Source organism: Aptenodytes patagonicus, chromosome 1 (genome assembly GCF_965638725.1).
Source record: "Aptenodytes patagonicus chromosome 1, bAptPat1.pri.cur, whole genome shotgun sequence".
In the NCBI taxonomy this organism is placed as follows: Eukaryota; Metazoa; Chordata; class Aves; order Sphenisciformes; family Spheniscidae; genus Aptenodytes; species Aptenodytes patagonicus.
The window spans coordinates 80,354,728-80,380,579 of NC_134949.1; the positions used below are offsets into that span (position 1 = coordinate 80,354,728).

The 25,852-nt window shown below is 40.7% G+C and overlaps 1 protein-coding gene across 3 annotated transcripts in view; it reads right to left on the reverse strand.

Moving 5' to 3' along the window:
• Nucleotides 1-683: 683 nt before the first annotated feature.
• Nucleotides 684-25,852, reverse strand: part of WNT7B (Wnt family member 7B) — a 117,064-nt gene continuing 91,895 nt past the window's right edge. For all 3 annotated transcript variants that reach the window (XM_076344341.1, XM_076344331.1, XM_076344321.1), the window contains exons 3-4: nt 15,439-15,710; nt 684-4,035 (exon numbers count right to left, since the gene is read on the reverse strand). In XM_076344341.1, coding sequence (XP_076200456.1) covers nt 3,556-4,035; nt 15,439-15,710 — 752 coding nt within the window. In that variant the 3' untranslated portion in view covers nt 684-3,555. The remainder of the gene's footprint in view (nt 4,036-15,438; nt 15,711-25,852) is intronic.

The following is a 25,852-nucleotide window of genomic DNA, read 5'->3' on the forward strand; positions in this document are numbered from 1 at the left end:
TCAGTTCATTTTAACGAAGTTATTTTGGATTTAGTTCATGTGGAATTTGGCTATACCTTTATCTATAGCTGGATATCTTCCCCAAGAGGCAAATACAACAAACGTTGTGCATTTTCTTTAGATTTCGTATAGGAAGACGCTATTCTCAGTATCAAGGAGCTTGCTACTATTCTGACCAAGGTAAATGCTGTAAAATCTTTTAGGTCCCGATTCAGCTAGGTTTTCAGATATGTCCATAACTTGCTTGAATAAGCTGGAGCATGTGCACGTGCTGAAGTGAGGGCTTTCAAGCCTCTCCACTACACCTCTTATTCCTCTCTCTTTGCTAATCTGTTACGTGAGGTTCATGGTCGAGAACCATCTTGGAGTCTGATGCTACATTTCTGTCACAAAACATTTATCTCCTCCTCATTTGAGCCACCCGAAGTCTCTGCTAGTAGCAACATTGGTGCTAGTGCCAGTTTCTCTGTACCACTGCTGTAGGTAGATGACTTTGGACTTTGATACCAGACACAGGCACATTCATTACTGTTTCTCACAAAACACAAAAACTGCTTTGGACTTGGAATCTGCCTATCTGCCATCCAGAGAAGCCTGTACACAAATGGCCTTTGCATAAGGCCTTGTTGCCCTTTTTCCTTTTTCTAAATAAATAACAAACAAAAAGAAAGGGAACTAGAAGGGGAAAAAATTAAGTTTTAATGGAAACACATTTCGTCTTTTGTTTTCTGCTTGCCATAAAACATTAACATAGTAAACAAATTGATCTTTGCTCTTAAATTCTTTAATAACATACAGTATTTTGAGTTTTATCATGGCTAAGGTATGGTTAAACCACGTTGTGTTGCTGTTCGCATTCAAACCTCTATTGTCACAGTTCTTTGTCATCAAACTAAACTTTTAAAAATGAAAGTTGTGTGTAACCCACTTCTGTTCGTAGACACCTTCATTAAAAGGTCGCCATTTTTTTGGGATGTTTCAGTACATTAGTGGCAATGGTGTTTTCTGACCAAAACTGCTTTTTCTTGGGACATAGTTCAAAGTCCATGCATTTTTGTGGTCAGCCCCTGCTTTGTGCCTTTCTGAATGCTGCACCCCCACATGAGCAAAGCTCTTAAATGATGCTCTGAAACGTTATATTCTAGACAGCTAATCCAATCGTAGGACTGTTACAATGGTGTTACAGTAGCTGACAGAGCTATTTGAAATAGGGGTATGTAAAAAAAAAAAGAGAAAGTGTCACTTTGGTCCACTTTTCAGAGTGGTTGGTGTTATAATATATAACCTTTTTTTTCTTTTTTAACGCAGTGTAGTTCACAATAATTTAAAATACTCTATAGACATTTAAACGATATACAATAATATAACTTAATTGGATTCCTCAATTGTACTTAACAAATACTATTCTAATATATTTACAGTATCTAGTACCATAAGACTGTGCATTACTGTGCTTGGGAGCTTTATTTGCTTCCTGTCAAGAACGTAGTGAAAGTACAGTATATCACTATTATTCAACAACAATACCCATGAATCAAAGGGACTTTAAATTATATGGAGTGACTCTAGCATTTTTGGGGGCCCCTGTTGGCTTCTGTGGAGTTGCACTCGTTCACACCAAGGCTGGTATTTAGAAACCAACAGCAACAACGAAAAAAATGAGCTCTTCAATTTTGGATTGCTCCGTGAGAGACTCATCAAAGGGGTCTGATTTTCAGAGGGTAAGTGCTTGGGGTCAGAAAGGCAGGTCCTCATGCGTGTTCGAACGAAGGTCGCCAGGTGATGAGTTACTTTTGATAATACAGGTCCATAAATTACGGAGGTAATCCTGGCTCATTCACATATCCAGCATGGGAGCTGGCGGAGCAGTAGCTCCACCAGCCCCTTGCCCCAAGAGCACTGTCTGGTGTGGCAAGTGCTCCCATGTCAGGTGGGGAGGGCTCATGGCTGTGCAGCCCCTCAATAAAAGTAATAAAATGAAACAAAAGCTAGAAATGCAGATATGCAGACGTTAGGAAATTTTTAATCCAAGTTTTCAGAAAATCAGGTAGGGACCCTTGCCACAAGCAAACATTTTCGTGATTAAATGTGCTGTATTGTAAGTGGGCATATCTGGCTCTTGGGGTTAAAACCACTAGATTTTACAGTAGTAAAATATCTGAGGATTTTTTTAAAAATCTCTCATAGGGAAAATGTGTGTGAATTATAATTGAGTGCTGGTGTAAAAAGTTAGCTTCTTTCTTAACATTCATCTATTTACCAGGGGGTACGTTATTGCTAACCTTAGAATAACGACGACACAGACTAACCCAAATTTTAGCCTTCTTATGCTCATGAAGCCACCACAGCTCACAGGTTGTAGCAACCTAGATCTCAGCTACCGTATTTTTATTAACTTCTCAGTTCGAACTGAGCATAAGTTATTTAAAACTATTGGTAATATTAACTTTCAACCATTAAAGGCAAAATGCAATGCTTGGAAGATCCTGCCAGTGCATTTGACAGCAAAGCAAAACCTTTGATATTTGTCGAAGCATGTCTTTGTATCCTAAAACTCCTTACGAGGAGCTGAGGGCAGGCGCTCCACGCCTCAAGCCTGAGTCTAAAAAGAGTCATTCTTATTCAGGAGGCAAGCGGGAAAAGTCTTTATCAAGCATTTGTAACCACAGTTTCGCATGATCTCTTTGCTCAGTTCTGGTAATTGCTTAAGGCCTACAGTAATTGAACTCTAATAGTGGAGTGACAACACATCAGTAGCATTGAAGAACTTAGGGAGAACCAAATACAAAAATCATAAAGTCAGGGTTCCAATAAGTTTACATTTAGTACAGAATTAAGACATAGCTACCCGTTAGTGCTTAGAATTTTTTGATACTATTAAAAACATAAATAATTATTTTTAATGTTCATTCAAAGAGTTCCAGTGTCACTGGCAGCTGATGTAATTTTGTGAACGTTATTTTTTTCCAAACTGATAGTGGAGTATTTCCGCCACAGATTTTGTCTCCCTACCAGTTGTTTTCTCTCTACCAGCTTTCTTAGAAATTTAGGGTTTTGCAGCAAGACTGCTGTGTTCTAGTCAGTGAAGATTTCATTTCCTTAAAAAAAGTCTTTATTTGCACAGGGCTCGGTGTTTTTGTTGTTGTAAAATAGGAGAAAGTGTCTTTTTCTTTTAAATTTCATGGGAGCTGCAATGGAATCAGCTTCTCTGATATGTATAACTTAAAACACTTACTAGGAGAACTCTACAACACCCAGATTGTAGTTTAAAAAAAAAAAAAAAAAACAAAACCAAAAGAGAGAGAAAGTATCATGTGGTTGTCAACATCACCTTAATCCTGTTGCCCTTGTTTCCAAAGCAGTTACAACAGCCAGCCAGCCAAAATGCACCATCCTTAGAAGTGTAAGTAGTGGGGAGGGATTGGTTGTTGTGGTGTTGGTGGTTGGGTTTTTTCCCAAAGAAGATTAGATGTGCAAAATGATGCTGTCGTCGTTTGTTGTACTCCACTTTCTTCACTCATGGTGATTTGTTCTGTTCATTTGCACGTGATGCCGTTATTTGCAGGTGAACACCTCTGTCCGCTCGCTACACGTGTTGCACTTCACAAAGCAGCACCAGTGGAATTTGCAATTACATTGCCACACCTTGGTGTACTGGTGTGTGTTGTACCCTCTTCCACAGCACATCATGTCGCACCCGTCCGCACTGGGAGAGGTACGGTTGCAGAGTCGTCCCTGGGTACCGACGCTCCCTGTGGAAGCATCTTCCTCACAGTAGTTGGGTGACTTTTCGATATACACTAAATCTGTTTCCATAGGTTTCTGGTAACTCTTAATCTGCTTGATCTTCAGGAAGGTTGGCTGTCTTAGTCTACTGGCTCGTACCACTTCCACCTGCACTGCAGCATTGTATTTCTCTTTCAAAATATATCCAATCTCTCTGAATTTAGGAAGCGTGGTCCAGCAGGTCTTAGTTGTACAGGAACCTGAAACTCCATGGCACTTGCACTCCAATTTCATTCTCTCTTCGAGAACCTATGTGCACAGACATTTGTATATTGTTACTGCAGGAAAACGGTATTGCAAGCTTGCCTAAATCTCAGTCTGTTTAGTTCATATGAATACTCATTACTGCTGGTTGAAAATTTTCAAATGCATGCTCATAAATCTCACCTCCCAGCAGAATGCTTGTAACACATATTGTTTTACATGGCACTTGGTCAGAAACAGTGTGTTTTGTCATTTTATTAGAAAACATTTGCATTCTGTTTCCAAATATTGGAGAATATCTACTTAAATTTCAGGAGACATGTCTTCAGAGCCAAAGTAATTCATGGGGCTCCAGTGACTTAAAAAAAATTTTTCAAACCATTTTCATTTTGAAAACAGAAAAAATAGGCATTCATATTCACTGCATAATTAAAAATTTTGCCTATACCAGCAGTGGTAATACCAGCATACCTATTAACTATTCCACAGAGCACACCATCCCTTTAAAAGCAGCACTCCTTGCAGTATCTAACCCAAATATCCAGCAAATGTTCAGCCACAAATACATTTTTTTTGCACCAGGGCAACGATTGCACAATGTTAGAGGAAATAAAATCCACTGAAGGGTCCTGCTAAGCTGTGAGCCAGAGAGAAGTGGCTCACAGTGGGAGTATTTATTTTTGCTATTGCTAGAGGAGGTTAACCTGGAGGAGGTTAATCCAACATCAGATGGTCTAATGGTCCCTATGAGGGACCCAAACTGGCGGGTGCTCGGGCTCACGCTCCGCTCCCGACCTCCTACCTCCGCTGCAGCCAAGCCATGCCATGGCTGGCACATCCCTCCTTCCCCGGGCAGGGGCATATGCCCAGGGGAAGGCAAGCAGATGCTCGCCCGCTCCGTGTGTGCGGCGGAGGGGAAACCAGCCTCACGGAAGTGCCTCTCTGTTTTTCTACCCTCACGCTACCACTTAAGCCTGGCCACAATTACACCCACAGTCATCATTAGCTTATGAAAATCAAGGCCTAAGAACAAAGCAAACTGATCTTTCCCCTTCGCAATGGGATGCTAACAAAGAAATATGAGCTACCGAGCTCGTCTTAAAGCATTACTGATGCTGCAGACCATCTCCTGTAGTGGTTTCGTTGCAGATCCCAGAACATGACTGAAATGGGCAAAGGATAAAAGGGCCGAAATCTGAGTACAATGGCATAATGAAGTAGAAGGGAAGTAAAAAATGCTTACTGCTTAAGAAACTGGCCTTAAAATAAAAGCTGTACAGATCTGGTTATCCCTGCAAATAGAGGGCACCCTCCTGAGTTGTTCGAGTTTCACTTAAATTGTATGTTTTGTTTTTTCCCAAATTTCTGGGGTTTCAATATTAAAGAGAATATTTGGTTTTGATTCTCCCTTGCCAACATACAGTAGCAAGTACAAGATAGCTGAGCATCCTATTCAAAAATACCTTAGACCTTCTGGAACCACAGGCTTTTCCCAGGTCAAGGTCAAGTTAGCTTTTCAGAGGCAGAAAAGGTGATTTCCGGGAAGGTTTACTGGATTAGGGAAGAAGCTACTATAGCTGCAACTACTCTAAAAAGAAAATCAGCAAGGCTATGATGAGCTGCTGTTTGTGGACACTGGAAAGGCCACTGCTCTCCAACAAACCGTATCACCTTCCTGTCTTCCCTACGGAAAAAAAAGAAGCTGGAAAACGATGCCTGCTGCTGTGGTGGCTGCATTTCAGTAGCAGTGAGTAGAGGGATGTCTTATGAAATACTCCAGGGCCTTTCAGGATTCCTCTGTCTCTAATTCATGCCTGTGCAGAAGGATGTGATTTTTCAAAGACCACAAACAAGATTCCAATCCTGTTCCACAAATCTGGGTTAAAATAATCTATCGATATTTAGATGTGCATGTATATATACATATAAACATATACTTAGATATACACACATACGTATACATAATTTGCTTGTAAGTTTTGTTTGGTATTGCTGAAATATATTTTTTTTAGACTAGCCTGTTTCTACAGCTCTCTCTTTCAACCACTGACCAACATACAGTTGCAGCCAAAAGCACTGCAGCAAAATCCATGACAAAAGGTGGATGGAGACAACCTTCTCTACACCTTCACCACAAAGCACTATAGGATCTAAGGACTTCTAGGAAAGCATTACCAGTGGGATGGATCTGCTCCTCTTCTCCCTAAGTAGTAAATCTTGGTAAAGAGAGTGGTTTGGTACGTGTTTTGTCAGGTTCTGCACGTGTTTGTGATGTCTGTTTTTTGGTTGAAAAGGTCAAATCAGCAACTTGCTCAGAGTGGGAGGAGGTAAAGCTTGTGAGGCTCCTTATTCTTGTGTGGGCTCAACACTCTGGACACTGTTCCAAGGAGCCTCTGTCTCCGTCATTGATGTGCTTCCCTGCTACAACAGAAAGTGTCATTCTTCCTGAAAGACAAAGATATCACCCATTCTGGTGTCCCAGGTGATACCTTTGTATATGTATATTTATATATGAATGCGTGTGTGTGTGTGTGTATGCTTGCCTGTGTGTGTGTGTTTGGTTGAGATGCTGCCATTTATATACAGCACTGCCTGGCATCCACTGTAGTACAATCTCCAGCAACTTTATCCTAAGTCTTGATTTCTTTTGTTGTTGTTGTTGTTGTTGTCTTTCTGAAGATCCAGTTTCATGAGTTGTTTTGCTGTACAAAAATCTGATTTCACTGGTTCAAAGGTTCCCACTGTTTATGATGGTGGAAGAACTTGGAAATGCAAGCCACGCAGGCTCAAAAAAGCAGAAGTTTCAAAAAGTATTAATTCATGATCCTGAAGCCAATCTCGCAGGTTTTTTTATTTTTTTGGAGGCTTCTCTCATGAATGTGGAATGCTTGGGGTTACAACACTGAGCGCAGGCCCAATCATCAGGTAGTTAAATTCCTGAATGCTATAATTTGTGTGCCCACAGTCAGCTGTGGGTATAGAACTGTGCCCAAAAACTTGGAGGTCAGGGAATACAAGGCCCAAACTAAGCAGATTCTAAGCAAGATTTTTTTTTTTTCCCCTCTTTCCACCCAGATGCTGCAGAGTGTTCCTCTTTGCTGACGAGCCAGCACGCTCCGGCTTTCCCAGAGGTATGTCTGTAAAGCTCCATGAGGTGCCATGCGGAGGTCCCCACCTACGCCCTGGTGCTGCTGCTTTGCAGCTTACCGTGTAGACGGCAAGCCGCACCTTGCTGCCTGGTATCTCGAGCAGCTTTCCACTTGCCAGCAAGGTGCCACTGGACCTGGCGAAGGTGGCAGGATTTGACTCTGTTCGCTCAGTGCTGTGAATGAAGAGCAACTAATGTTTTTCTTCCTAAATGTCCCTCCAGCTCAGTGTTCCTCAGCAAAATTCCCATCAAAGCTTTGACCCTGAGCCTTAAAGGTACTTATTTACTCAAATCTAATACATTATGCCAAGCTAGGTGCCTGATTAAAGATTGAAAATCATTAGCTCATACGACCCACTCTCTCAGCAGTTTCATTTGTCATATGTCAGTGCCTCGTATCTAATCTTGAATGGTTTACAGCAAGATCTACCTCCCAAAGCAAATTCCCATCGTTGGACTGTGCTGCCTCAGACTAATCGTAGGAACATTCCTTAGGTCCCTTTTCCACATACGGGTCCACTCCCACCCCAGTATCATCTTGCCAAGTAAAATTTTCTAACTACTGTTACTTTGTTAAATGAATTGTGAAATATAATGTTAAAGCTTTCTTATCCCACATATTTTTATACCTATATAAATCATACACTGAAAATGCAATTTGAGGGTTGTCTGCTGCCAGTTAAGTAGAAAAAGACTTGCAAAGACTGAAATAAAACAAAATGATACGCATGAAAAGAAATTCATTTTTTCAAGTTCCATATCTAGACCCAACTGCATAACATCAGATACAGTTTCTATACATATTAAAAATCCTATCTGGATAAAATATGTAAAAACAATAGTAACATTTTGTGTGTGTTTGTTTTGGCTTGCCTTTTCTGGTTTGTGTTTTCCTTAGTGGAAATGCACATTTTTGGACCAGATGTTGAATGTAACAAAATCCATATTACTGTTTGACTGCAGTATCAAAAAGAAATAGAAGACTTTAGGAGTTTTCCTCCATCAAATATGCAAGTGATCAACTTTTGGTTTGGGTAATACCAGTACCAAAAGAGATGGATCCTGGTCATAAGATGTTACCACCCCTTTGATACTCGAGTGGCTGCAGCCACGCAAGCCGATGGCGTGTGGGTACTGCCTAACCTTAGTCTCAGTGCAGCCTGGGGTCCACCACTGCTGACAAAATGCTGATCTCCCATTCCCATGGACCCATCTGGGAAACAAGGTTGGGTTTGTTTGGGCCTGGCTTTTTAACTAGAAAAGGGGTGTAACTAACATTGGTAGGGTGTAGTGCTGCTCCTTTAATACAAATGTCCTGAAAATATTCTTCATTAATAGCAGATCACAGAGCCCAAAATTGAGCAGTTCATGTCCTGTCTCCTCAAGTTGTGCCCAGCCATGTGAAGAGAAGACATGGAGCCAGCAGGAGCGGAATATGGGTGCTTCAGCTGCATATCTTTCTTTCTGCTCCTCTGTGAGGCTGCTCCATCGAGCATCCCATATACTCTGTGGGATGGGAGATGAGGAACTTAATTACTGTGCTTACTCCCTCTCTTGTCACATCCCTATTTTTCTTATTGTTTAGTTTGATGGGAGCAGGGAGCCTGTGCTATGCAGCAGGTCAGTATCCAGCCACAGCGCGAGATGGCTTTTCCCTGGCACTGGCCAGAGCTCAGCAGGACTGGGGACCCTCTGGCGTACCGAGAGGCGTCAATTCACCTCCTCCTACCCTTCACCTGCCTTCCTAGGTAAGGCACCCACTCCCATGGTATTCCCACTGAATGCATTAAAAAAAACTGAGGAAGGCCCGCTGCTCTCTTTACCCAAGTTCTCTTCTTGGCTAGCAGGAAAATAAGCCTGGGATTTTGAGACCTGCTGCCCATCATATGAAAGTCCCTACTATTATGAGGATGGGCTACAGAGCCTAACCCATTTGTTCCTTCTCCCTACTTTCTACAAGAAGAGAAAATAGCTTCTAAATTTGAGCAATAAACTGCTGCAGTTGGTTAAAACTTTCTGAATTTTATTTTTACAGTGAAATGTTGCAAAAAGCAAAAATCTTGAGAAGCAGCCTTTAAATCATTCCCAAATCGAGTGCAATTGCAGTATTTCACTCTCATTTCTATGGAATTTGCTGTAAAGCTTGAAGGTAAAATTTTAAATATCATCTTAAAGGGTTAAAAATATTTCATTGTTTTTATTCTGTCAGGCAGTATAGAGATGTCAGGTTTGAGGGGGTGCAGCAACATTTTACTAGATGGATGATATCTGTCTTGCATACATTGCATGGTATGCATGGGCATGTGCATTTCTAGAATAAAACCATTTAGCAAGTCCTAAAATATTTGGCTATTCCCCCCCTCTAATTTTAAAGCAAAATGTTCAAAAAGTAGGATAGTACCAGATGTAGCTTCTGGCAGTCAATGTTAAGGGTGTGTTTCTGGAAGAAAAAAATAGGCTAGTAAATCCAGCCCAACTGGAAGCAGGAGAACTATCCTCATGAGATTTTGAGCCAAAGCTTGTATATTCGGGACATATGGATAAGCATTAGTTATCCATCCAACCCACCCAAGCTGTAACACCAAACTTTTTGAAATTGGATTTATATCTGTCTGCAAATCAATTTAAGTGGGAAAGTGGAAAGTATGCCATGAAGCACAACTATCAAAAGCTTTTCTTTCATGAGTGTTCTCACAAGGGATGTGCAGTGAAATAGTTTGTCTCTTTTAGAGAAAGAAACTTTCAGCAAATGATGGACTCAGGGCTGTAAAACCTGGAAAGTCACATTCTTTAAATCGCTGAAATGACTTAGGAAACAAAGTCACATTTTGAAGAATATTTTAGGCTTATAGGAGTATAAAATTAGTTGGTTTTCAGTTTTGAAGCTGGGATTCAGCATCCGCTGCAACTTTGGAGCATTTCATTCAGAGTCTTCTTCTAGGGATTGCTTCTAATTTTTATGTCCCGCTAGGTGACAGTGAGGGCAGTTTGCAACATATTAGGGCATGCTGTGCATCTTGCAGAAGTGAGCTTATTAATTTAAATATTTCATGTGGGGTGAAGGGAGCTAACACCTTCTTACATATTTTATGCACAGACAACACATAAATATGTATAAATCTGCATAACTATGGACACATACACATACCCTACATATATATGTGTGTGTGTGTGTGTGTGTGTATATATATATAATGTGAATGGTGACCAACCAATCACCTCATTAGCTGTTCTACCGCCAAAGCATGTCAGCAAAAAAACCCTTCCCAGTACCACAGTCCTGTGGCGCCAGGAACTGCGAGAACGAGCCATGGCTTAGATGGAAATGTTGTCCCAAGTAATTGAATAATCTCTTCTAAAGAGAGTCTGAATTCTTTTTTTTTTTTGTCCCCCACACTCTTATTGTTTCAAATGTAAAATAAGATGTTGTCATCTTCCAGGCATTCCAAAAAAACAAGAAAAACCCATCGACATTACAAAGGAATAAATATTGGGATGATACCAGGCTGAGTTGCTGGCAGTCAGTGTGATGGGTGTGTTTCTGGAAGGGCAAGAAATAGGCCAGCTTTTTCTCCACATAACCACAGTCATTGTCTATCGTAAGAGCCTAATTGATTGATAAACTGTTAGAAACATTTCTTCTTTTTGGTAAAAGCTGTGATCTGCTACCAATTTGTCAGCTTGTTCTTTTAGCTCTCCTCTTAAAAACAAACAAACAGAAAAAAAACATTTTTATAATTGATATTCCCCATGAGAGCCGGTCATTGTTTTGAAGCTTTCAACAAACAGTTAAGATTAATGGTGTGCATTCCCAGATGTTACTCTTTCTAAGTTCATTTATCCCAGAATAAAGATACTTGTTTCTAAAAATACATGGTAGAAAGCTGTCTCATCAAGCGGCATCAAAGCTTACTTGGTTTTGTTGGTATTTAATTTTTCATTACTCTATCAAAGTTTTGCCCACAGATCTCTCTGTAATCATTCAGATTTGCAACAAGCCGTTCGTTCAGTAACATTTGCGTTAGACTTACACTAGTCTTCCTTTGGGGGCTTGTTTTCATTTACCACACTTGTACTTTCCATCCTGAACCATAGCAGCCATTTAAAAACTGATGGTGAAGTTAGCTACTTCGCTTTTTTACACAGCATGGCGCTGTTTTGCCGCAAAGCGTGCATCTTTCATCAGTAGCATCTCATGTCACCAGGAATCGCTAAGCATTTATTTCTTCCAAATGGCACCGATGGCAAGTTTATGATTTTATCACTGGCGCTATTCATTACAAATTTACTAGAAACTTCACAAATTTGCCATTAGCTGAAACAGTTCTTAGAAATGCAAGGCAGAGCAATTAGGGGATGCAACGCGGGGCAACGAGGGGCTTCATTCTTTCCAGAGTCATCAGAAATTCCCTGAAAAGCCTAAATATTGTCTGTTTTCAAGGAGGTATTTATCAGTGTTGTGCTGAGCATCTCAGCCCCAGACTCGAGTTAAAGAGCCCCAGAACTGTTTCCCCCCATCTGTCTGCAAAGTTTGTGCAATTATTTATACAGTGTGCTGTTTTTTCCTCAAAGAGAAATTCCTCAGGACTCTAATTTTAACAACAGTGAAATACCAGCAGGCCGGCTTTTGAGAACATCCCTATGAAAGCAAAACATTGTAGTCACTGCTATAGTTACAAATGCCTCTGACTCCCAGGCACGTCTGGGACAAGTGCTGGGAGAGATTGAGGATGGGCAAAATTCCTGCCCCGGGGCATGAAAAATTCCATGCGATGGTATAAGAGAGCATCCAAATAATTGCTCTGGGGGCAAAACTGCTGGTCAGAGTCCTGGATAATGACCCCAGCAATGATCTTCTGAGCACCTGGTAGAGGTCTAGTGAGGTCATCAGGGGCCTTCCACTGACTTCAGAGCAAGTTGGAAATAACTGTAGGTGGGGTCAGGAGCTCTTTGCATCCTTTTTTCCTCAAGTTTCTGTATTAGGAGGCTCTGGGATTTGAAGAGAAGACTAAAATGAAGATAGCAGATTTATTGCCTAAATATTGTTGTTCTTACCTAACTTAAAAAGCCAATTCAGTATGAACTAAGCCAGGACTGAAAAAGAACTATGAGCCTTACCATTATAGATATAAATGGGGGAGGGCGTTAATAGTGAAAGTGCTGTGATATGTAAGACCTTGGGAAATGGACCAACGTTCATATAACCAAGTTGTTGGATTTTTTTCCCTGTACCAGTTTTGGTAAGATTGAACTGTAACTAGGAAATATTTTAATGGTTGGCAGAATCTCTGTAGGAAGCTACAAAAGCATATATTTCCTTTACTGTCTTGGCATTCCCACCCTAAGGTTGAAAAAATTGTTTGAGAACTTCTGAAGCAACAAAGAATTAAGGAATAATCTGAGTTGCCTTCTTACCTTTTATTTCTATTCATAACATATTCATTTCATATAAGGGAAAAATATCCTTACTTTGGTCCTTAATAATAGCAGTCATGAACCAGAAGCTTGGCTCCAAACTGTTTGCAAATTTTAAAACAAGTCTCATGCAGATCAGCAGGATGGCACTGACAGAGTCTTACTCAGAGAGGTATGACCTTTTCCCAGTTGTGTTGTGAGACTTTGGAAGGGGAAAGGAGGAAGATGGAGTTTCAGTGTCGTGATTCAGCAAGTGTCGAGACATAAATGCAGTATTTCTGACTTGAGTGTGATTAAGGACCATGTGGAGTATGTCAGAATGACATCCACACGTGAGCAAAATTTCCTGATTTTGGATTTTGTTTCAGGCTCACAATCCAAGTTTATGCAGGATCCCCAAAACTGCCCAATTTCAGGTGGATGTAGGTCAGATTTCAAGTTTGCCTGGATCCTCAGAAGGGACTTGTGATTTCACATTGAAATTGCACAAAACTCTGTGGCTGCTTTCTTAAAGGTCCAACCCAGAAAACAAAGAAAACGTTTTCTTGTTTCCAGAGTTTTGTTCTAACCTTAAGTTTCAGTCAGTCTCAAATTCAGAATGTCTAATTTATACAAATAGCAGATGATCTCAGATGAACCAAAATCACTAAGTATTATATACTGTACAACTTTGCATATTCATTTCATGGGAATGTATGTCATAACACCAACATTATTTCTAAACATGACCCCCAAACCATCTTTTATATGAACGCATTCCTCGGGATTTGATGGATTGTACTTAAAAACAAAAAGCTGCACCCAATCCTTTCAGTCATCTTTAGCTTTTGAAAGTGATATGATGCATTAATTATTACAATGAAAATATATGGGTACAAATAACTACTGAAAACTGCCAACAACAAAAAAGTGGGTAAATTCCAAAATACTATTTATAAAAAAAGGGTACTCGGGAAAAAAAAACCACCCTATGTTGTCAGTATTTACAAGCCTTTTTATTCCTGTCTCAAAAACATGAAAGTGAGTGTTATCATTTGTTTTTGCAAGAACAGTTGCAAAAAATTAAGTTTTTAGAAATGTTAAAAGAAATGCATTTGCGTGAATGCTGCTACCAGAAATATCTGTACAAACACACACTTCTTTGGTTTGCTTATGTCCCCCTGCTTATGAAATTCTGATGAAGAGTAAAAATATAATTTGCTTAATAAGAATCAGCAATGTGGTCTAGTGGTTACTGGACTATATTTAGAACTGGGGGACCTGAGATCAGTGCCTGGCTCAGATACTGAGCCGCCTTCTGTCCTTGGGCAAGGGACTTCACTATTCTCCATCTATGCATCCGCTTTTGCTCTTTTGCCCCTCTTTCACGTCTAGACTGTAACATGTTCAAAACAGGACATGCATCAGCATCTCCGTGGGGGTGGCACAGTGCCCACCACAGTGGGTTGCCAGTTTAAGCAGGGATCATAACGCATCTAGCAGTAATAAATGCTCCGTTGCAAGTTTAACACGTGACTTCCATCTTATTTTGCATCCAAACGCAATGCGTGATGCCGAGGTGAAACATCCAGGCTAGGAGAAACAATCAGACCCGGAGCTGGTCTTCCAAGCTGCAATACAGCAGTACGAGATGTTCTTACCCCCTAAACAGAGCAAGTTTTGGGGAAAAAGATTGTGCCCCTCTTAAGGATGCTTTTCTGTCTGGCTCTTCGGTCAGCTGTCTCCTTTCGCATCTGGACACCTCAGTATTGAGCATCAATCAAGTATCAGTCCTGTCTCTACACTTGAGATTATGCCCCCTAACTGGTCTCTTTCACCATGTTAAATTTATATAACACTTTCATCCCAATGGATAAGTGCCCGCACACCACCTTCAGTTTCAGTGCACAACCAACTGCAATCCCCAGGAGGTTTTGTTGCATGGACTGGGTGTTAATAAACATTCTCCAAAATACAGGTAGTGAGATAATTGCACTGCTTCTGTCACCACCAATTCGACCACCTCTGCCCACCTCAGCAGCTACTGCTTGATGTGGGACTGAAAGTACACACTGTTTTAGAGGAGAAAATTTCAGCCTAACTTTGGGGCTAGGTGTGGAGGAGTGGTATACTGGAGTCTCCTACAACGCTGGATGGTAGAAGCAGCAATTTTTTACCTGGGGGAAAACCCTTTTTGAAGGGTATAGTAAAATCTCTCCTGAGGTAGGTATATATTATGCAGAAAGTTTTGTTATATTTTTTAAAGAGCAAGCTTTGAGAGCTATGAGGATTGTTATTCAATGGACATAAATTGGCATAGCTCCATCATGTTTATTGTTTCCATTGCAAGCAACTCAGTCATGGCTGTAGACATGAAACTATTTCTTCTTCCAAAGTGACACTTATGCAGCCGTTTGTAGCCCACCAGTGAGAAACGGACCGTTGTGCATTTGCTATGAAGTGTGTATTTCATTAGAGCTGTGGTCAAAGAAGTGTTTTGGGTTTGGATACAATAAATAGCTGCAAGTGCTGTGGGAGTTCAGCAATGCAGAAACTCAGTCCTGTCCCATCACAAGCCCCAACATCTCTTGCTAGAATTTTGCAAAGGAGATGGAAAGCAAAGATTTATCGTTAGGCCAAACAGCTCCAGCTCTTATCAGTGGGACTGGAAAGAAGGCTTACGAAGCAGGAACATTTAGAGGAGCATCTATAATACATGGCCAGCTCTGAATAAAAAGAAACAGCAACAAAATGTAAACATTAGATGCCATCAGGAAACTTGATGTGGGTGTGGGGTAACAGAAGAGAGAGGGGTAAGTTCTCGGGAAATGCCTCCTGCCAGCAAGCCAGCCTCCCCCCGTCCTCCAGCACACACGTTTCCCCATCCCTCATCCTTTCTGGAATACCTTTCTTCCAGCCTCATTGTTGTGCAAGTTCATCAGCCTCCGTGCATTCTTTTTGATTTCTCGGGCATCAACAAACCTCCGGGAGAACTCAATGCCGTATCTGATATCCGCAGAGCAGCCTCCCCACTTCCAGCCCTCCTCCTGGTTGTAGTAGCCCTGTTTCTCTCGGTCACAGCCACAATTGCTGAGGTTGCCCTGGCTGCAGGCGGCCGTGACAGCGTGTGCAACCCCGGCAGCAGTAATGGCATAGGTGAACGCAGCTTCCCTGCTTCCTGTGGAGAGAAGCCAAAAGCTGATGGGTTGGCAGAAAGGCAGCACTTACTAAAGAAAGTACACACATTATCTACAGCAACGGTGTCAGGCAGGAATGCGAGGAGGGCATTACTTCTGGTGGGTAATTCTCATTCTTACAGGATTACATACATATTTAAAATGCTTGGCTCAGCTGGGGCATATTACCCCAGGTAAGCACCAGGCATATGACCGTGCCAGCTAACCCCCTTCACCAGAGGGGAATTTGGCAATGAGTCTGGACGGTGGTGAGGAGAGGCAACACGATTTGTTTTTACATTGTCTAGTCAGGTTTGCAAGCTGAACTTTATCTATATCAGATGAATAATGAGCGAGTCACTGGCGGCCATGCTCACTGGAAAACAACAGTTACCTCTAACCCTTGGCACTGCATGGAAAAAGAAAAGTGTTCAGACAACGTAAGAAATACCAGACCCTTTCAGATGTGTGAGAGGGCTAGGACACAAATGGGAAAGATTATTAATCCACCTTTATAAATGCTCCGGTAGCGCCCATTAGCGATGCTGCGTGTAAAGTATTGCAAGAGAGGCCTATAGAGACAAGAGCTGGGTAGGTTTTGTTTTCTTTCAAGGTAAAGTAGAGGCTACCGCTTTCCCTTGCTGACTTCTCTTGCATATTACTTTTGCTGTAACAACCCTTTTCCACTCCCACTCTGACTCAAACCTTTGCTCTACCTTGGCTATTGAGCATACGGGGGGTATGGAAGTGCTGTGGCAGCATTATTTCCTCTCCAAAACAAGTGAGATACTGTCATGGAAGTACAGTCTTGTTTAGAAAAAAGTCTTTTTAGAAAAAAGTTCTTTTTTTTTCTATGATGCCACTGGTTGCCAAGGTTCCTCATTCCCAATTCCATGTTATAGCTGTTGATATTGAGTATATGAAGAGAGGCAAATAAACCCCCTTTCTTTACTAGACACTGGTTGGCTTAGTTGCCTGTGGGATGCACATAAGCAAGGAGATACAGAGGCAGAACGATCGAAAGGGGATGCTACAGCCCATTCCTGCTCTCACGTGAGACCTCACTCTGTCACTGACTTAATGTAGGGCTGGATCATGGCCCTTGGTGTTTTGCTGTTCGTATTTATAATGTTTCCCTACAAGTTCCCTTCGCAGCGCGATCATCATTTTCCTCTGTGTGTTCGTCTGGTGATAAACAGACGTTTTGTAATACCGCAGCCAAAGAATAACTGTCAAGAATTTGCAGAAAGTTGCTGAAATGCTTTAATGACCACACACAGAGCTTTAACATCATTAATGGATTTGAGAAGGAAAAAAAAGAAGAAATTTTCCAAAGGAGGAAAAAAAAGAAAGCTTAGAAGCTATTTTAAATTTTTTATTTTAGGATTCACAGATATCATAACTATTCTGGAATTACCAGTGCACAGTGTGGGGGGCTTTATGTTTTATATTTCTTATTTTCTTAGATAGCTTCCTGAAAGGTTACACCGCTGCCAGATATGAGAAAGATCCTACAAGAAACAATCATAAACTGGTTTTTGGCACCATTTACTTGTTTCTCCAAAGCAATAAAAAAGAAACTTAAGGTAAGAGAAAAATAAAAGGGTGCTGTGTTCTTCAGGTACCAAGAAGGTTAAACTGACTTGTGTATTATTTGAGTACCTCATGCAATAGAAGGACTGACTTTGCTTTCAGACACAGAAGTGTTTTGCTGGGGTGTACGATGTGTGTAGTCTGGTTCAGTGGTTCCCAAACCGTGGTCTGCAGAACACTGGTGGTCCAGGAGGCCACGGTAAAGGGTTTGCAGCTAATCCACAGAGCTGTATTAAACACTGTTTTTAATAGTGTTTTCAATTAAAAGTTTGATGATAACGATGCCTGGTGGTCTGCAAGAAATTCTGAGGGTTGATAGCAATCCAAAAAAGTTTGGGAACCTCTGTTCTAGTTCCTAGTGTGTTCTCTAAAAGCGCTTATCGATATTCACTCCTCTCTTCTTCACCCGCCAGCTGAAGTCAAAGCTGAGACCCGTGTTTTAAAAGGTATCCTGGTGACTTGCACGATTTCTTTCTTCATCTCCTTTCAAAACAGTCTGTTCTTAATCTATAAATTGAAAGATTGGAAATATGGGATATAACAGAAACTACATCTATAGATACGTTTTCCTTCCTCTTCAGGACGAGAGTAAATGAGAGTGCAAAATCAGACCCAGAAAAATTTTTGAGTTCAAACACCTCTGAAACACATGTAGAAATGCTTATAAACAGGCAGAAACATATTCCTGTCAGGGAACATAGCAGCTGTGAGCTACAGTTCAGTAGATTTACTCAGAGATTAACCAGAGAGAGGTTGTTTACATTTTATGTTTAAGCTCAATGTATTCCACATGTATCCACAGTAGAAGGTAAGCCATTTTATCATGGCCACTGTGTCTGTGACCTGTCCATGAGTTTTCACACAGCACTTCCCTTGATCAGTTTTGTAAAACTAAAGAATATCCTGTCTTTATCTGCCTTTTGTTCCCCCTCGTTCCCATTATACCCCTGATTACCTTCAGGAACAGAGGGTTCCTTCACCCACTTGAGAGCTATAGCAGTGACGGAATTGTCTCAAGTCATGGGATAATATCAAATGGAAACCATACTGACTCTCTGAAGAGATTACTCTTCTGTTTCAGTGCAGCTCTAACATAAGAAGGGCTCAGAAATAAGATCTGACTTGAAAATCAGATTCCTTTTGCAAGTTAAGTTGTCCTGCTAAGAATTAAGTTTTTTTGGTTTTAGGTTTTTTTAACTAGAGGATGTTCCAAAACTTCTCTTGAACCTCAGTGTAAGCATTACCTCAGCAGTTCTCTAAAGTCCTAGGATCAGTAGAGTCTATCAGAAAATGCTGATGGAGGAGGGAGGGGAACCTCTGTGCTCAAATAATGTGTCTGCTGTACACAAAGCTTTCCATTAGCATGTCATCACTTGGAATCAGTTCTAAGCAAGTCTTTGTTAGGCAGCTAAAAATATTTAAGTAATGATTGCTGTGATACCTGAATGGAGAATAATAATCTCATTTTATGGAATTTTCTGAGATTTCAAAAATATTCTTGCTCTGCAAAGAAACAGAGACAAGTCTTTCCAGAAATGTTCATGAAATGGAGAAAGATTATAAATCACAGAAGATTTGGGATTTGACCCAACTTTGAAGCTAGATTTTTCTTTTTCCAGTGAATGTCCTGGTCACCTAGTTATTTGGCACTACATATGCTCACTATCTGTGTCTCAGAAGAAAAATTCTTGTTTGACTTTTTAATGTTTTCTGTCATGTAGACCAGAATAATTCTGTTGAGATTTTATTTTGGTGGAAAAGACACTTCTTTGTGCAACCCTTGGGTTCATCCATTTCCCTCTTAGAAATGCCTGCTTTGGTGTCAAGGAAGACGGTTCTGATTTAATTCCCAAAACATAGCATGAATATTTTCATGAGTAACATGAATGTTACTCTGTCTGATCTAATAACTGTCTGATCTGATAACTGTCTGATCTAATAACTCCAACAGGAGATCACCACCAGTACTAATTAAAATGAAGCCTTTTGTCTTTGCTGAAGGTGCTGAAGGTCACTTCTTGCAATCTGCCAGGCCATGAGAGAAGTCTTGCCTGTGGTCCGCCGGTCTGAGTTGCTGCCATTTGCTTGAGTTCATTTGCATTCTAACCGAGGGCTGTGTTTTAAAAGTGCTCTAATACCCAGTAATGCAGGCAGTTGCTGCTCAGACAGACAGATATTGGATCAATGCTTCCTAAAATGAGGCATTTCTGGCAGATAGGGTGAGAGGAGCCTATTTATCCGTTGTTGGAGTTGTGGAGCAGCCTATACTTTACCCCTAATTTAGATGTCATCTCTGACTAAGTTTTAGACTGCTAACTGAGCACTAAACTTAGTATCGTCTGATGTGGAAATTTTTACAAGTTCCATAATTGCTATAGTTTACTACACTCTAACATGCATATATTCAGCAGCATGTTTTCAGCATGTAACCACAATCAGCTGAGAATCATATATGCTAAATACGTATTTTGATCATTCAGCTGTGAGCGCAGGGTTAAAGATTTAACTGTTTCATAGTTATTAGCAAGGCATCTATTTTTCTGAGTAACTGGATGAGAATATTGCTATTCCACACATCATTCTGAAATGTCTTATGTCAGCAGCTAGATGAATAAGACTGCCACTGAATGTCAGCTATTACGACTGTAATTTAACTTGAAATATTAAACTGTAGAATATACACTGTTTAGCCAGTAATTTGCTAAATCTTGGATCAACAATGATAGAAAAAAATACTACATGCTGCTGTTAAACAAAACAAATTCCTCATGTACTTACACAAGACACCAGATTGATTATATGACACAATACAATATAGGTCAGTGGTAAGAAGAAATGAACCACAGCAGTAGTTTGATTTTTTTGCCAAACCTATCCTTTTCAACAAGTTGTCTTTTGCGAGTGAAAGCTGAGGACACATTGAGTCATTTTTTATGGGCAAAAGACAATAGATACATCTAGATGAGTAAACTAAAACTCAGACAACAGCACCCTAAGCAGGGTTGGATGAAGACTTTTACAGAGAAGTTTAGTTCCTTTGTAATTTTGTATTTTATTCAACACACTCATTAGCAATTCTCAAGGAAAATAGTACAGGCTCTTCTCTTTGGGTTCGATCCAAGGGCAATACAAGTCAGTGAGAGTTTTCTCACTGTCTGGAGCAGATCCTTTCTCTATTTGCATTTTCAGTGTAATTAATTTTGGGCTCCTTGGTTTATAATCTAAAAGCAGGGATTGGTTTAATTTTGCTATTCCTCTAATTTACTATACCCAGTGCTGCATGTCAGAACTATAGACCAGTGAAATCACTTTGTACAAGCAGAAAAAACACTGTAGAAAAGCAGGGCTGGCAAGAACCTCAGGAGGGTCTCTAGTCCATCCCTCAACCCTAACGTAAGCTAATAACACAGGTGTCCTTCACAACAGCTTTTTATTTATCCTGTTCTTAAAGATCTTCATTAGTGGGGATTCCACAGTCTATTCCAGTGCCTTGGGACCCCTATTGGTACACATTTTACTAATATTAACCTGAAACTGTCTTTCTGAACGCAAATTCATTGCTTCTTTCTCTACAGATGCTAAGAACCGATTGCTCCCTTCTTCTAGCAGCAGTCTTTAAATATTTAAAGACTTCCACACCTTTCTAGATGTGTTCCATCGTTAGTCCTTGCAGAGCAGTTTCAGGAGCTCTGATTATTCCCCCTGCTCTCCCGGGGCTCTCCCAATGGGCTGGCCTGTGCCTTGTGGTGCAGTGCCGGAGATGCGACAGGGAGCTCCAGCTGAGGCCTCGCCTGCTCAGGGCTAGAGCAGGAGGAGCACTTCATATGTCTTGCAAGCCATGCCAGCATGGTGTTTTCACAGCAGCAGGACATTTTTGACTCTTACTCAGTTTGCAGTCGTCTTCTGTGCAGCTGCTATCACACCAGATGTTTCCCATCTTGCATTTGTGCAGCTGATTATTCCCATGTATAGATCCACATGTACTTGTCTTTCTGATTTGCCTCCTCTTTCTTTTTTTTGTCTTTTTTCTTTTTTCTTCTTTTCCAGACCATTTCTCCATGATAATTTTCAATTTTGACCCAACTTCCTTCAACTTCCTTGCAGTCCATTCCAGCCTGACATCATTTGTAATTCAATGTGCACAGCTTATTCCCTTGGTCAAGTCAAGAGTATAATACTGACTGGTACCAGATCCAGCACAGATCACAAAGGAAACCCAGTTAGTACATCCTTCCATTTTGATAACTACCCTCCAAGTACGATTTCCAGATAGCATGTACCCATTTGGTTAGCTTTTCCTTAGTTTTCTTATGAGAATGTCATATAAAGCATTGTCAAAAGCTTCGTTTAAGTCCAAGATACATGGCATAAACTGCTTCTTCTCTGCCTCTGAGGCCCTGGGTGGTAGAAGAAGGAAATTAAATTGGTTTAACATGACTTGTTCTTGACAGATCCTTGTTGACTGTTACTCATCTCCTTGTTCTCAGTTACGAGCTTACAAATGGGGTTTTGTTCCCATATTTTTTCATTTACTGAAGTTAAGCTGAATGGGCCTATAATTCCTTTCTTTTTTTCTTGTAGACAAAGGCAATACATTTGTCTTTTCAATTCTTCTTAATTAGAGTTCTCCACAACTTTTCAGCGCTAATGGCTGTCAGGACTAATGGCTCTAAAATGGCTTCATTAAATGTTCTGAGATGAGGAGCAGCTAACTGGAAAGCGTTCAACCTGGACAAATACTTTCCTCTATCTAATGCTGAGATGGTATTCCTCTGTCGATGGTATTAGTTCTATGACCATCTGCTCACCATTGACCTTTTTAGTGAAGGCTGATGCAAGGAGTGCTTGGCCTTCTTAACATTATCCTTGGTTTACACTCTCCTTGGGGGTCCACTCCACTGAGTAGTGGGCCAGCTTTTTTTCTTCATCTCCCACTCACTGGCAAAGTACTGACTGAATGATCACTGTGTAGCCTGTTGTCAAAAAAACAGGTATAGTCATCCATGGTCGTGAGGTTCCTCTTGTAGCACCTGTGCTCAGAAGTTCTCCTGAATGATGAAGCTGATGCAGATCGAATATCTGTTACTCTGGCAGGACTTTCTGGTCAAATCTGGTCAAGTCTTCCGATGGTCACGTTGGGTAATGTTCTCTTTACAATATTTATTCGTTTCCCATTTCCACCCTAAAATCTTTTTTTTTCTACTACAGTCTAATTAAAATAGTCTTGTTTAATTTTGCTTCATCCAGATAGAGCTAGAGCAGGAGTTGCACATGATTTCAGCAGCTTCTTCCTAGCCTGCCCACTATGTCTATTTCCAATTACACATGGCTGGGACAGAGAACATTGCAGATTTCAAAGCTGAGAATGTGTAGTGCTATGACATAATGGTTTCTTTACAGATTCTTCTCTTATTCAGCATTTTTCATCTCTAGACTCCCACTAAGTTTTTATGGTTGGAGGTGCCAGAATTTTGGCCATCAGTCTAGAATCACTCTGTCAACTGGATTGTTTTCTGTTGCTTATGTGGGTTTGTCAAATTTTCTTTCAGAATGGGCTGTACATGAGCCAGATTTATTTCACACTTGCCTTTTTGCAGCTCCTTGCTGTCACTATTTATATACTTTTGGAAGCAAGTCTATTAAAAAAAGCTATTTACTATGCCTCTGCTTTTCACATTTTTTCAAGCATTTTTCCAATTTCATGGTTATTTTCTAAAGACTTGGTGGTACTTTCCACAGTGGTTTCTGTAATGAGGCTTCCAACAATTTACAGGGGTTTTTTATTTAATTTACCCCCTAAACATATTCAGTTAACTCCTAGCAACCGTAAACAAGTCAGCATTTCTGATCCAAAGTGAGCATAATTGTGTTGTATTTTTGACTGTCTTTTGGCAGCATGTCCCTTGGTGGAGTTTTCTGGGACAGCTCCTGTGAGGTTAGTAAGTTAGCTGTGATCTTTGAAAGGATGTTTAGAAGTGCCCAGAGAAATATGAAATTTTTGGGCCCTCCCCTGTAAAACTCTATTTGTTGTAACAAATATTTCTTACTAACTCAGCCCTAACAAACAATCTGTTTCGCATTCTTACAGAAAAAGGGGAAATTAAGTTTTGATCCAAAAGCACCGCTGCTTGTTTTTGTCAAGGTTTAACCAGAACATGGTGCTAAGCGCTCATTTAAAGAATGCACAAGAGCATGGCTTGAGAAATACACAGTGCACAAAGTGTGAGGGGGTAGTTCCCAGATACGCTGTACCATTGAGAAAAGCCTGTGCAGTGTCACAGCCAGCTGTGTTTTCACAATGCTACTGCTAATATTGTGAAAGTAGTATGTGGGAAGCAATAGCTGGAGCAGAGAGATCGTCTCCTGCCTGTGTTCTCCTCTGGACCTACTGACGTCCCATTGTGGGACTTAATGATTCCCTGCTGAATGTTTGGTGCTTTTTCTTTTCAGTGATGACTAGTGGTTTGATATATCCTAATATGTGAAAGCTCAGTTGGAGACATCTTGCAGCGTACTGAGGTTTTAAAAAGTTCTTTGCACCCCTTGTCGGAAAGCATGGACTTATCTCAGAGAAATTGGGTCGTAAAGTATGCTAACGTCCTAATATTAAATGGGGCTGTGAGGAACCAGGTGTTGTTATAATAATTCAATCACTTCAATCTATTCATGATAACAGTTCTTACGTGTAGGATTTGCCTATGCATTATGGTCCCTTTTTTAAGGGCATTTCACAGGGAGAAATAAAAACAATATTTAAGAGAAAGGGAAGGGAAGCTACAGTATGTGGGCACATGATTTTCTTTTTTTAGGTTTGCTCTTGATAGTGCTGTTGTACTACAAAATGGCCTGTTAAAGGTTTCTGGGAGATCTGTGTGGTGCTCAGCAAGGGGAATATTGTCCGCTCTGATTTAAGAAATAGAAAATATGCTTGCCACATCATTTTAAAAAAAAAGAAAAATGCAAAAAATAAACCTTCACTCTGAACCTGTCAGGGAAATGGAGGACAGTACTACCACATTTTTAAAGTAAATTTGTTTTCAAGTCAACTTCATGCTCCAATTTAGTAGGATGCAACAGCAGGGTAGGTTGCTACCAAACCATTTTAGTCACTGAGATTTTCATGTGTGTGAATTTTATAGACTTGAGCTTGTAGTGAGTGAATCAGTTCAGAGTGGATATACTCCTTGGCTGTCAGTAGAGGATCCTTCCAACCCAAATTATTCTATGATTCTGTGATTATATTTGACTTTGCTATGGTCCCAATTTCACAAATACTCTGTCATCCCTACTGCCATGCCCATGTATATTAAGAAGTCATCGCCTTGCAGAATCAGACCTTCTCAGTGGACTCTCTGCTGGGTCAGTATTTTAATTAACTCGTTTCAATCATTTCAGTGGCCTGACGTAAATATACTCTGTTGAAGAACATATCTTTAAAAATAAATCTGCACTGCCATTTGCATGAAGTCATCTTTTCCTGTATTATCTTATGTCACTTCTAACCCAGATAACAAATCCCTGAGGGCAGTGGTCATGTCTGTATTCTTTTGTAAATCACTGTGCACACCTGTGCTTTGCTGTAGAAACATGTTAAATAATAATACCTTTTAAAGGGTTCACTGAATTATGAGTAGTTGTAAGAACTAAGCTCCTATACCTGGGCATGCCAGAGTGTCTGAGGGTGGGTGTCTGTGGGTGCTAATGTCTGTGTATGTTGCAGATGAAATTTCAGCTCTTGCTTCAGAATTTCTTGAGGCGGTTCAGTTAAATCCTGAATGTTACCTCAATATATTGTGCAGACCCTATTAGTGGGCCAGTACCGCTTTGCCATAATTATTGAATTACAGATATAGTCAGCGATACCCCGCTGAAATTGGTCTTAGACACAAATCTGTTTATGCAAGAGGTAGTCCTTGCCTTAAGAAGCTGCGTCTTTCAGCTGGAGAGGGCAACAGAAGAGAGATCCTATCACCTCTCTTTCACCGGGGCACAAAGAAGTTAAGGCATTTATCCATATGGCAGAAGGACCCATAACAGAACAAGCTGTTTTCTTGTTGGATTCTCTTTGAGGCCACAAAGGAATTTAGCTGTAGACTCCTCAACTGACACAAATTCAACCCTGTTTTCAGGGAGGATGTCCATGCAGCTGCATGGTGGGACAGGAGAGCTCCAAGAAAGATGCAGCACCTCCTGGGACTGGGATTTCTCTGCTCTGCTCTTCCACATACTGTTCTAGCATAGTATTGAATTAGTCGTCTACTGCCAGAGTCATAAAGGGATTTGGACACAGCGATACTCAGCATCACCATGCCTGCCAGCAATGCAAGAGAAGTACACGGCACTTAGAGCCCACTCCTAACATTCTGCACTCACACCTCCTCACATGCCATACCTGCATAGCATTAGATCCACACCCTTCCTTTACCTTTAATTTGAAAAAAAAACTAATTTAAGTGTCTTGCCAGAGGTTTTGCTGAGGTTGCATTTGCTTCTGTTTCAGAGAGATGCTAAATGTTTTCATGTCCCCATTTGGAGTTGATGATATTTCTTG